Raw genomic sequence first — 13,549 nt, 5'->3', positions numbered from 1 at the left:
TGTGTGAAGTACTATATAAACAGGTTTATATGAACATATATAGTCTTAAAATTTTCCTCACTATATATGTATATATATACACTGTTCTTCATATGTTATATAATGTTTATGTATATATGCATATATAAAATGCATATATAATTGTTTAAGCTTTATAGGTTTATAATGCATAGTTCTTATTTAAATTATTTCAATAGATTTGAATGACACTTTTTACTAATCAGATTTATTTATATAAGATAATATTAAACAGTTGCGTATAAAATGTTTTTCCTATAATTCATATGCATTTATATATGAGAATTTTGGAGGGAATAGAGAAAGGTGTTTTTTTTTTTTTTTAACTTCTCCTAAATTTCTCTAATAAGTTTGTAACAGAATTAAAAGCTTTTCTTGCACCACATACCCAGTTTTTAGTTTTCCTAGTGTCAATGCCATGCTGATACAATTCTCTCCCCCATATCTTGGTCTTGAAGATGATGTAAGTGAAATCTACTCCTTGGGTATAGGGCCCCAGGGGTTGAAGTGTGTGAGGGATTTGCATGGGGCTCAGGTCGAAGCAGAGAAAATTAGCCTCCACGAAGGGGAGGAAATGATCATTTATGGAATTATTTTAGGTCAGATACACTTTACATGGTATCTCCTATGAGCAAACAAATATTCAAATATTTTCCCCAGTTATTCATCAATGTAGAATTTGGTTTAAAGCTTTCTTACATAAAAAAAAGAAAGAAAATAAAGGCTGTAAAGGAATAATATTTTCTTTGTTCACCAGGAAAATGGCTTGGGGGCAGTTTCAAACACCCTTTGAACAGGTGTATCTCTTTGGCATCAACTTACAAACCTTGATAGTTTGAAAAGCAGAGCTCATTGATTAGATAATCTCTCACTTGAGTACTGAGCTTGGAGCAGTCTGCTGTCTCCCAGTCTTGCTTTTCCTGTGTGTTTTTTTGTTTGTTTGTTTGTTTCTCTAGGAATAACAGATAAAGCGAAAACCATTTAATGGGATAGTGATTGCAAGCTCCTCCAGCCAGGAGATGAATCTCATTTGTCCTGGCCTCTGGGCTCTAGTCCGTGGGAGTGCAAAGAGTTGGACACAGCTTAGTGACTGGGCACGCACACGTGCACCACAGCACCAGTGCCTCATGCCTAGTGGGTGCTCAGTGCATTCCACTGAATTTAGAAGAGTTAAATGCAATTCACCATTTCAAGACAATGTGCAAGAATTATAGCCAACGCAATAGCACTTAAAAGAATTCATACTCAGACCTCTGTGCCTTTCTTTGAGTGTAGTTAGTGTTCAAGCTAAAGCATTGAGCATTGGTTACTGCAGGGAATCAAATCCAAATCACTTACTAGGAATAAGGGTTTGTTAATTATTGAATTTATGTTTATTTCCAGTTTTATTGAGATATAATTGACATCCACCACTGTGTAATTGTGTCATTAATGCTAGGGCTGAGACACACTTAAAAGCAGGGTGTGAGGTGAAGCTTCTGGGACTGATGAGGTGCCAGCTAACAAAGAAAGAAGACACTTGACATCCAAATGTAGTGTCAACAACCAGACCTCTATTATTTATATCAGAAAAATTACAGGGATGAGATCAAACTCACACTCTCAGATTAATTTCTATAGAACTGATAGGGTGGCCTGAGTCAATCCAAGAGTTTCCCATGGATATCTGTGAAATAACTCTCCCTCCTTGGTTTCATGAATGATGAAGATGTTTTCTGATTTATTTTCAGTAAAATAATCTGTGAATTATAATGAAATCCAATGAGAAATTTGCCTAGCATACACAGATGGCATTTCATTAGTATGATTAGCTGTGATGGGTTAGGTGTTGCCTCACTTGACTTTAGTATTATTTGAAATGCTTCATACAACGTAGAGCACATAACTTGTAGGTGATTTAATATGATGTGTGTGTTAATTTCTCTGAAAAGATTTCTCATCTACTTATAATATTTTAAAGGGACTCTCAGATTCAGCTTTTACAGTTTTTGGTGGTGTAATACCATTTATTTCCTAGTGCAAGGAAATTTCCCTCTTGATTTTGTTTCTTTTTGTCTCTCTCTGGCTGTCTTCCTCTCTTGCTCTTTCCCTATGCCTGTCTGTCTGTCTGTCTCTCTGTCCCTTACATTTTAGTTTATATGAGAAGTCCCTAGGAAACATGATATGCTCAGTTTTCCAGCCCATCCTCCGATTCTGATTCACTTGCCCTGGGGAATCTACATGTTTATGAGACTGTCCATCCAGGTGATTTTGATCAGGTGCCCTACAGGCTGCTTTAAGGGACATTGGTCTAGAAATGGAGATACCCAAAGCTCTAGCAGTGGGTTTACTCCATATGAGCAACACAAGTTATGCTCACAAAGTTTATTACCACAGTTCAGTAGTTAATAAAATGTAAACTTTCCACGAGTAGTTTGCCTGGTTAGTCTTTTTTCCATATGCCTCGTTAGCGTGGTCTTTCCGTTTTTACCCTCATTTTCATCACTTTCAACATTTTTTCCCATCACATTCAGATTTGTTACTTTTATGACATCTAGAAACAACAAAGTTATCTAATTTTTATGTGTATTATCCAGACTACTTCTTTTAAACAATTGGTTGTATCATCTAGGTTTTTCGAGTCTGATGCTGTCTAAATCTGCTGGGTTTGTAGTGTTGGACCAGGGCTTCTCAAGTTTCTTTTTTAAAGGTTTGGGGCATGAAGCGCCACATAAAATGCCACAGTGAATTTAAAATGTTCAGTGTACTGAGATCTAATATAGTCATTAGCTAAACACATATGAGTTCATCATTAAAATAGGCAACAAAACTTTGAGTGTAGTTTTAGAAGTTCTGGCAAGTATAGGTCCTGAAAGGAAAAAAAAATGTAGGTTATCGATATGTTATTATATTCATGCAAAATGCATAGAAGGCTTATGTCAACTATGATAAGAAAATTCATAAATACCACCAGAGACGTAAAAAGTTAGAAAAGCAAAAGCATTCTGACACATTAGAGATAACCATGGAAGACATGACGAAAACATGATTGAACTCACAGTAGTAACAAAACATATCAGTTGATAATAGAAATGATTTTAACAAGTAGTATCAGAAATAGAGAAAGCTACAGCAGTCTGTTAAAATGTAAATGAAGTCTGAAAGTGGTGATAAACAGGTATAACCTGATTTTTCATGAGAAGGCTGAAATTTATTAAATGTCAATCTCTCTAATAAATTTATGGATTTAATGTAGTTCAAAACAGTTCTAAAGGAATTATATTCAAAACTTGGGGAAATAATTCTAAAGGTTCATTTAGAAGTATAGAAGTTAATAATAGTTTAAAAAATCTGAAAAAGAAGAATAAGAAAGGAATTTAGCACTTTGAGGTGTAAGAGTACATTATAAAGATTGAGTGATCAGAAAAAAATATAATCCAAGATTAGAGGGTGGGATTAGTGAATCAGTTAAACACAGAAAGGTAACAGATTATTTATATGACTGTGTAATGTGAGAATTAAATGTTGCAATCAAGAGTTGATTATTCAATGTATGGTATTAAGGTAGTTGTTTAGCAATGGGAAGGAAAAGAGAATTTTATGTGCTAATCCCTCTTTAAATACCAATGTAAGTTAGAGAGAGGGGACGAGAGATCAAATGAGACTTTCCCATATCTGATATTATAACAGACCAAGTTATTACAATCAGACCCTGTTGATTAATACTGAAAATTCTGAATAAAACATAAAAAACTCTTTTTTAAGAGGATGGGACTAACATATACACACTACTCTATGTAAAGGAGATAATAAGGATCTACCATATAGCACAGGGAATGATACTCAATACTTTGTAATAATCTGTAAGGGAAAAGAACCTGAAAATGAAGATTTATATAAAATAAAATCACTTAGTTGTACATCTGAAATTAACATGACATTATAAATTAACTATATTTCAATAAAATAAAAGGAAAAAATCTTTCTCAAGTGTGACTAAAAATTTGATGAAATAACAAGGAATTATTAAGTCAGATGAGTGAACAAGGAACCTTCACATCTACCTAATCAGGGGACCTTGAGCCTCAGTTTTCAGCCCTCGAGCTGTGGGGAAGAGAAGCGAAAGCCTGCCAAAGGGGAGATCATTCACTCATCATGCTGGGACACTGAGCCCACTCTCAGCGGAAGGGTGAACCAGAAGGAATCTGTTCCATGCTCTGCAGTGCCAGGAGAATGCAAGCAAATTCTCTCCAAGGTTGAACTTAACAGCAACAAAATAATCGTTTCCATAAATTTTCAGTACCAATTCTAACATCTGAATTGTACAACCCCCTCAATTTATTAATATAGTTCAAAGTTGCTGCCAATTGGAAATGCCTCATGACAAAACAAAGACAAAATATATGAATCCTCTATAGAGGATTCCTTCCTCCTCAGTCTCCCCAAATTCCCAAAACCACTTTTCTAAGGGATGTGAGCAGCTTTTGATAAAAATTTAAAACTACACAGAAAAACGAAGAGCCAAAACAAATAGATTTGCAATCACTTCAGATATGACCAGATACACATTTTGAAACAACTCAACTTACTATGTTTGAAGAAATAAAAGGGTTAATATTTAACAGACTTCCCTGGCAGCTCAGCTGGTAAAGAATCTGCCTGCAACGTGGGAGATCTGGGTTCGATCCCTGGATTGGGAAAATTCCCTGGAGAAGGGAAAGGCTACCCACTCCAGTATTCTGGCCTGGAGAATTCCATGGACTGTATAGTCCATGGGGTTGCAAAGAGTTGGACATAGCTGAGTGACTTTCACTTAATATTTTAAACCATAGAACGTATTAAAAATGATCCAGTATGTTTGAAAGAGAACCAAAATTCCTAAATAAAGTAAAGGAACTAAAGTAAACACACACACACACACACACACACACACACACACACAGAGGATAGATGAGATACCTCTGAAGAGAGAATCAGTATACTGAAAGAGCAAGACAAAAGAAAGTGTCCAAAATGCAACGATAGGCCAAAAATTAGGATATATATACAACAGATGCAGAGATGTGAAAGATGGAATAAGAAGATCTAATATATCTATCTCTCTTTCTCTCTCTCTCTCTCTATATATATATAAAATCAAAAAAGGAGAGAGACTGAAGCATAATGATTATTTAATGAGGTAATATCTGAGTATTTACCATAACTGATGAAAGACCCTGATCAGAGATTTAAGAATTCTGGTGAAAACAAGCAGGATAAATTAAAGAGGAACACACACTGGGCAAACTGTAGTGAAATTGCAGTACACCAAAGACACAGACCATCTTAAATTTGTTAAACAAAATGAATAGATTACATTCAAATGAATGACCGCTTGAATGCTACCTTACCAAGTGGAACAGGAGAAAACAGAAGACAGTTTGATAGGTTTAAAGTTCTGTAAAGCAAGTAACTGGCATGCTAGAGTTTGGTGCCCAGTGAAAATATCTTTCAAGAATAAGGGCATATGTACCAATATACACAATGGAGTATTACTCAGCCATAAAAAAGAATTCATTTGAATCAGTTCTGATGAGATGGATGAAAGTGGAGCCGATTATACAGAGTGAAGTAAGCCAGAAAGAAAAACACCAATACAGTATACTAACACATATATATGGAATTTAGGAAGATGGCAATGACGACCCTGTATGCAAGACAGGGAAGGAGACACAGATGTGTATAACGGACCTTTGGACTCAGAGGGAGAGGGAGAGGGTGGGATGATTTGGGAGAATGACATTCTAACATGTATACTATCATGTAAGAATTGAATCGCCAGTCTATGTCTGACGCAAGATGCAGCATGCTTGGGGCTGGTGCATGGGGATGACCCAGAGAGATGTTATGGGGAGGGAGGTGGGAGGGGGTTTCATGTTTGGGAACGCATGTAAGAATTAAAGATATTAAAATTTAAAAAATAAAAAACTAAAAAAATTTTAAAAAAAAAGAATAAGGGCAAAATAAAAATATTTTTGAAAAATGCTGAGAGACTCTCAGTGAATGTAATTCTGAAAGATAGTCTTCAAGAGAAAGTAATCTCTGATGGTCTAATTTATAAGAAAGCACAAAGAGAAAAGAAAGTGGCAGATGTGTTAGTAAATCTAAGTAAATTTTAACGTATAAAACCATTGTGAGTGTATGGTTGGCTTAAAAAATGTGAAATATAATTGACATATGTGACTACGGTAACATATGAGTTTAGATGGGAAGGAAAATGGACACCAGGACTTGTTAAGTTCTTTGTATGTCCAGGAGATGAATTAAAATATTGATTAAATTTAGACTGTGATTATTTAAGCTTGCACAATTGATTGTTTAGTGTAACTACTAAAGGAATAGAAACAGAGCATGTAGGCTCCAACCCTGTACAGAAGGAAAAATATAATAAAAAATGGTTGTTAATAAGTAGAAAATAGAATGTCACATTGTCCTTAAAAGTCAATTTCAGATGGAATTTTGCACCTAAATATTAGATGACAAACCCTGAAAGCACTTAGAATCATAATAAAGGAGATTAGCTTTATGATATCAGGATACAGAAAAAATTTTAACAAAACTTCAAATTCATTAAAATTATCACTTTTGATTTATCAAATAATACCTTCTTCAAATAAGACTTAAAATATAAGCTACAGAATGGGAAAAGATTTTTAAAATATGTACAGTTGATGAAGCACGGGTGTTATGATGAATATAAAAGTTCTATAAATTATAAGAAAACCAGATATCTCAATTAAAAATGGGCAAATCTCAATGGCCAAGACATGACTACATATGGAGTCTAATTAATAATCAGGAAACTCCAAACAAGTTATCATTTTATACCAACCAGACTGACAAAAAATTACAGTACGTGTTGACAAAAGTGTAGCACAATAAAACCTCATGTACTGCTAAGAGCAGAGTAAGTTAGTACAATAGATCTGTTTTGGAAACAGTCTAGTATGATAAAGTTGCTATTATATGTAGAGCCAGCATTTCTACCTCTCAATACATATCTACCCTAGAGCAAATCTTGCACATTTGTACCAGATACACACAGAAGATTGCTCATCATAGCATTTGTCATAAGAACCCCAAACTGAAGCTGCTGGAAATTCCACCTACAGTAGAATGGCCTTTGTAGCAAAGGAAAAGAACTTACTAGAGCTATAAATAGTGAATTTTAGCCACTTAAAAAATGGCCATTTATATTTGCCCATTTTTATTTGAGATGTCTGGTTTTCTTATAATTTATAAGAATTTTATATTCCCTGATAGCTCAGTTGGTAAAGAACCTGCCTGCAATGCCGGAGACCCTGGTTCGATTCCTGGGTGGGGAAGATCTGCTGGAGAAGGGCTAGGCTACCCACTCCAGTATTCTTGGGCTTCCCTTGTGGCTCAGTTGGTAAAGAATCTGCCTGCAATGCGGAAGACCTGGGTTCGATCCCTGATTTGGGAAGATGCCCTGGAGAAAGGAATGGCTACCCACTCTAGTATTCTGGCCTGAGTCCATGGGGTCTCAAAGAGTCAGACGCAACTGAGCGACTTTCACTTCATTGTATTCATCATGATACTAGTATTGAGCAGAGGAAACAAGAGACAAACAGATACATACAGTGTGATGCCATCTCTCAGGTAAAAATAGGCAAACTAAGCTGCTTATGGTTGCATACATAAGTAGCAAACATTTTTTTTAAAGCAAGAAAGTTGTTTTCATCAATCAGGACAGTTAATGGGCACCTGAAGAGGGGAAGGAAGGGTTTATGACCAAGAAGTCACATACAAGGGACTTCTTGGGTTCCAGGAATACTGGATTTCTTGAACCAGGCATTCTCACTGAGGCGTTCACTTTATAATTATTCCTTACATTGTCTGTATGTATTTTATATAACTTTCTGTATGCATGGCTCATATTTTTTTAAGTGTTAAATAAATTTTCATAAAAGAACATGAAATATAATACATGTTTATTCAATTTCTAAAGAGCAAATGATTTCCCAGACTATAGAATCTGTAAGATAAAAATAAATAACACTACACAGAGTTAAATTTGAGTGTATAAAAATGTAAACTTCTATATGAAAAAGGGCAATAAAATGAAAATAATTTTGATAATTTGGTAAAGATATTTGTTACAAATTTGTAAGTTAAATTATCTTTCTTATACCAATGACTTATAATTTTTTAAACTCTATCAGCAAATAATATTGATGTTTCCTTTAGGGACAAAATATTTAATAGGTAAATATATGAAATATACTTACCCTTCTTATAAATAAAGAAATGCAAGTTAAAATGGAATAGTATATTTTGGTCCACTCAATTAGCACAGGATAAACTAATGATATTGCCAATTGTGACAAGATGAGATCTCTTAGACATTATATTATATTTGTGTAAATTATTACAATCATCTGATAAGGTATAATTTATCAAGAATTGTGAAATACTCTTAACCTATGATATAATAAACCTATTTATCATAATTTTTATAGATAATTAATTCAAAATATGAAAAAAGATTTAGGTGCAAAAAGATAATGGAGCAAGCAAGCAAGTCGTTTCCTATTCTTGGCGACCCTGTGGATTATAACTTGACAGGCTCCTCTTGTCCATGGGAAGCTCCACACAAGAATACTAGAGTGGGTTTCCATTTCCTCCTCCAAGGGATCTTCCTGACCTAGGATTGAGCCCGCATCTTCTGCAGCTCCTGCAGCTCCTGCGTTACCAGACAGATTCTTTACCACTGAGCCACCTGGGAAGCCCAAAAGATAATTGCAACGTAATTCATTATGGTAAAAAATGGAAGTCTTAGCAGTTAGGAAATGTTTTACATGCAATTTTATTCATTAGATTAATGCTCTGAGGGTCTATTATGATATTGTTGGTATATGTATGTGTTTATATGTATGGCATCACAAGATGGAAAATTATTTGACCATCAAGCGATGATAGTAAGCCTATACATCTATGTAATCATATCTGTAATGTTTACAAAAGAAACTACTGTTGAAAAAGGCAGAACATTTAATGTATACTAAGATTAGACATTTAAGAAACATTCATGGAAAAACCCTTCGACATCATGATTAGTGCTAGAACTATGGTTCAGCATTTACAGGCCAAAAAACTGGCCCAGAAGACACAGCACCAGTCTCTGAGGTATATTTCAAGATTCCTTTCAAAGAGTATTTTCAAGAATAAAATTTTTTTGGAGCAAAATAATATCTCCTTTTTGGTGGCTATAGAAAAGAGGAGATTATTTCCTTTCTAAGTTGCTGATGTTACTGTTACCAATATTAAGTTTGTCATTTTTTATTAATTAGCATCAAGAGTGAAAAGATGAGATCTCTTAGACTTTGTATTATATTTATGTAAATTAGTACAATAATCTAATCAGATGTAATTTATCAAGAATTGTGAAATACTCTTAACCTATGATATAGTGAATCTATCATAGTTTTTCTAGAGAATTAATTCAAAATATGTAAAAAGGTTTGGTAATATCATTAATTTATCCTGTGGTTTTCTTAATTAGCATCAAAAGTGACAAGCTCAATATTACCGTCTACCATCTCCATTGGTGAGCCTGTTCAAAAGTTTTGCCCATGTGCAGTTAGGAATGGGAGTTGGAAAGAGTTATTGGACTTCTTATTGAGTTGTAAAGTTCTTTATATGTTATAGACAAAAGTCCTTTGTTGGATGGATGTTTTGCAAATCATATATGTTTGTGTGTTTTTCCCAGTCTTTGGCTTGCTTTTGCATTCTGTTAGAAGGTCTTTGGAAGAATAAATATTTTAAATTTTCGTGAAGCTCAGTTTATGACTTTTTTTTCTTTTTACAGTTGCAGCTTTTAGTGTCTTAATTAGGAAAACTTTGCCAAACCCAAAGTCACCAAGATTTCTTCTTATATTTTCTTTGAGGAGTTTGATAGTTTAGGTTTATGATGCAAGTTGAGTTAATGTTTGAGCGTCAAGGAGATTTTTTGTTGTTGTTTTCTTTTTGTAGATGGCTATCCAACTAAACCAGAATCAGGTGAAAAAATTTTTCCTTTATCTTATTGTGGGGAAAGGTGTCATTTTACCTTGACCCCTTTGTTTAAAATCAGTTGACTGTTTACATTTTGGCCTATTTCTGGACTGTTTATTCTGCTCAGGTGGCCTCAATGTCTATTTTGTGGCAATGCCACCAATACCTGATTGCCATAGTTTTGCACATATAGTTTCTGAATCAGATATTGAAAGTCCTCCAACTTTGTTCTTCTTTTCAAAATTGTTTTACCTAGTCCCCAGTCCAGGTCTGTTGCATTTCCAAGTAAACTTTTGAATTAACTTCCCAATTTATAAAAAAATAAAATAAACAATCCTATTAGGATTTTGATTGAAATTGCCTTTAAACAATTTTAAGCAGGTCATTTAAAAATGGCATAGTTTAACTAACATTATTAATCAACTATGCTCCAATACAAAATAAAAAAATTTTTAAATGACAGTTTTAAGTTAGAATATTTGGGGAAATGTATATCTCCCTTTTGGATAAGCATCAGCAATTTTAAAATGATATAAACCATGTCAATGAAAAATAGTAAATAAAAATGAATAAATCTCCACAGCCTAAAGATGCAATGAATTATAGAACTTCCCTCTGGTAGAGTTTGGCCTTTTTTAAAGTGTTTGGAATGAAAGGAGATAACTAGATTTTTGCCATTTACTAACAGTAAATTTTTGAGAAAACTTATGACACAAAATTTTATAGATTCAGAATTAAAAACCAATGACTTTTCCTGCTCAAAAATCAGATTACTATTACTAAGAAAAGATCCAGAATTTTGTTTATCACTATTTGATTGCTCATATATTCACTACATATATGTGAACTGTAAACTTTTGAGATAGGAAGTGCAAAGCAACTTTAGCAGCTAATTGGTAAATTGATGTTGAAAGTGGATCTCTTCATTCTATGATTGATTATCCCGACCAAGCCATGTTTATTTTTCATCAGAAGGTTCAGGTCATTTTTACTGCATTTAACTCTCCTCCTGATTGCTTCCTATCACTTCGGATGACAATTCAGTCAGAAAACCAGCAGCATGACTTGCAAGAAACTCCATAGTTTAATTTTAAAGAGACAAGAAAAGATAAAGGGAGGGAGGTAATGTAGGTAAACAGGTATATGATTTGTACAAAAAGGAAAGAAGGGAGGCGATAGGGAAACAGAGGTATATTCTGTATGATTTTCTGGCAGGTAACATTCAAAACAGTTATTTAAGAGGCATAATTCCTTTTTGATATGATATACTGATATATTTAAACTGATGATTTCAGAGTTTTCAGATAACAATGTGATGCCTTAATATATTCAGTAATTATGTACTGCAGCTAATTGGCATCTATAGAAAGAAAATATTTAATGATCCCCAATACTCCTTTTAGCTCTGTCAGTTAGCCAACATTGTACCCTCCCGAGCTAACAGGCCATTTTCCATGTATCTGCAGTACTAGTAACATTCTTTGGTCTAATTTTGCTTTGTTTTCCCTTGTGCCTGCTCACTACACAATTTTGTGTGATGGAAAATTAGTAGCAAGTTACTGATATTTCATTTTCTGCATATGTGTACATAATATAAATATACTTAAATTATTTGGAAATCGCTCTTACCTCATTTAACTGAATGAAAATGTAAAATCTTTTTAGGAGCAAAGAAAAAAAGTAAATGTGTAAGAGGCCTCTGTCTGGCCTAGGCTGTGTGCACATTAAAATACAAGCCATGCCAAAACCCAGTGGAGATTATTAGCACTTTACCCGTCTTTATTAGACCTGGGCATCTCGCATCTGATCTGTGATTGTCAAGAAGAACTTTATGCCTCTTACACGTGTAGAAAATCTTCTTTCCCTGGCTGGTGCATGGAGGCATGCTGCTGCTAAGTCGCTTCAGTCGTGTCCGACTCTGTGCGACCCCATAGACGGCACCCCACCAGGCTCCCCCGTCCCTGGGATTCTCCAGGCAAGAACACTCGAGTGGGTTGCCATTTCCTTCTCCAGTGCATGAAAGGGAAAAGGGAAAGTAAAGTCGCTTAGTCGTGTCCAACCCTCAGCGACCCCATGGACTGCAGCCTTCCAGGCTCCTCCGTCCCTGGGATTTCCCAGGCAGGGGTACTGGAGTGGGCTGCCATTGCCTTCTCATGGCAGTCTGCATTTCCTCTTGCCCCCTCTGCCTTAATTTCCCTGATATTCCCCACATGGGAGGTGCTGAATGGTCCATCCAGCGGGTGCCATTGGGAACAGATCAGGTAAGTGACGGTCTGATGTAGTGTATTCAGGGGTTAAGGTCCCGTCACCTGATTTACCTGATGACCCAGAGGTACTGAGAGAAACACATCAGAGCAGACTGTGCAGCTGTTTTCTGTTTACAGAAGGACATCCTGAAGTCGGACCTCATCATCTGCTCCGTGGCTGCCGTTCTGTCCTTTGCGGTCAGTGCCAGCACTGTGTTCCTGTCCTTGCGAGTATGTATCCACTTGGCTTTGCACTCTTCCCCTCTCCTCATTGTCTGTAAACAGGGCCCACTGTACAGCTCCAGGCTACTGATAGGTTAGTGGAGCCAGAGAAAGAATAGAAAAGAATAGAGAGCTTGGAGGAATATATCCAGGTGTGTTGAGTTATGTCTGAGATGAGTTTTGGCCCACAACACAGGGTTGATCCAGATGTTCCCATCCAGGGAATGGTTTGGTTAGCATACCTTGTAGAATCCACCATGAGGATGGTCAACAGTCATAAGACAGGATCACAGCTCACTGCTAAGAGTGGAGAAGGGAGGACTCACCGGATCAGGAATGAGATGGAAGTCACAGAGCCAAAACGATTATTGGAACATAATTTTCAGTTGGAAAAACAACAGTAGAGAGCCAGATGGGATTTCTGGCTAGAGGTCCTTGCAGACAGTCGCTGTCGCACTTTTCTGTCAGTGAAGAAAAGTCTGTTAGCTAAATGTGTTATTCTCCATCTCGTCTTAAAAAAAATAACAACAAGCAAGAAAAAGTATTCTAATGGGCAGAATATCTCAGCCTCTTGTGCACTCCGTCTTGGTGGTTCTTAACACAGAGACCAGTTTCAAGTGCTATGGGAGAAATTTTCAGAGGCCTGAAGCAAGAGCTGAGTTTGGCTGTGTGTGCTTTAGGAGCGGAGAAGGTTCTGGATTATTGACAGGCATCCTTCCCCACGCTTTCAGCGACACACTGACTCTTATCTTCTTCTGTTGCAGCCCTTTCTCAGCATTGTGCTCTTCGCCCTGGCTGGAGCCGTGGGGTTTGTAACCCACTACCTGCTCCCCCAGCTGCGCAAACATCACCCGTGGATGTGGATTTCACACCCCATCCTTAAAAACAGAGAGTATCAGCAACGGGAAGTGAGAGGTGAGTAAGGTACCCCTCATAAAAATAGGGTGTGTGATGAGAGGTCTGCTTTACACTGAGAGTGTGCACAGCTGTGCAAATGGACAATGCTGTGGAAATGTACCCTTAAATATGGT

The 13,549-nt window shown here is 36.0% G+C and overlaps 1 protein-coding gene across 1 annotated transcript in view; it reads left to right on the top strand.

Annotated features, from left to right (window-relative positions):
* Positions 1-13,549, top strand: part of PCNX2 (pecanex 2) — a 311,645-nt gene that overhangs the window by 129,123 nt on the left and 168,973 nt on the right. The window contains exons 18-19 of the mRNA XM_069572620.1: positions 12,435-12,527; positions 13,283-13,433. Coding sequence (XP_069428721.1) covers positions 12,435-12,527; positions 13,283-13,433 — 244 coding nt within the window. The remainder of the gene's footprint in view (positions 1-12,434; positions 12,528-13,282; positions 13,434-13,549) is intronic.

Source organism: Ovis canadensis, chromosome 25 (assembly GCF_042477335.2).
Source record: "Ovis canadensis isolate MfBH-ARS-UI-01 breed Bighorn chromosome 25, ARS-UI_OviCan_v2, whole genome shotgun sequence".
NCBI lineage: Eukaryota > Metazoa > Chordata > Mammalia > Artiodactyla > Bovidae > Ovis > Ovis canadensis.
The sequence above is the reverse complement of the archived record's forward strand: the minus strand, read 5'-3'. Positions and strand labels throughout refer to the sequence as shown.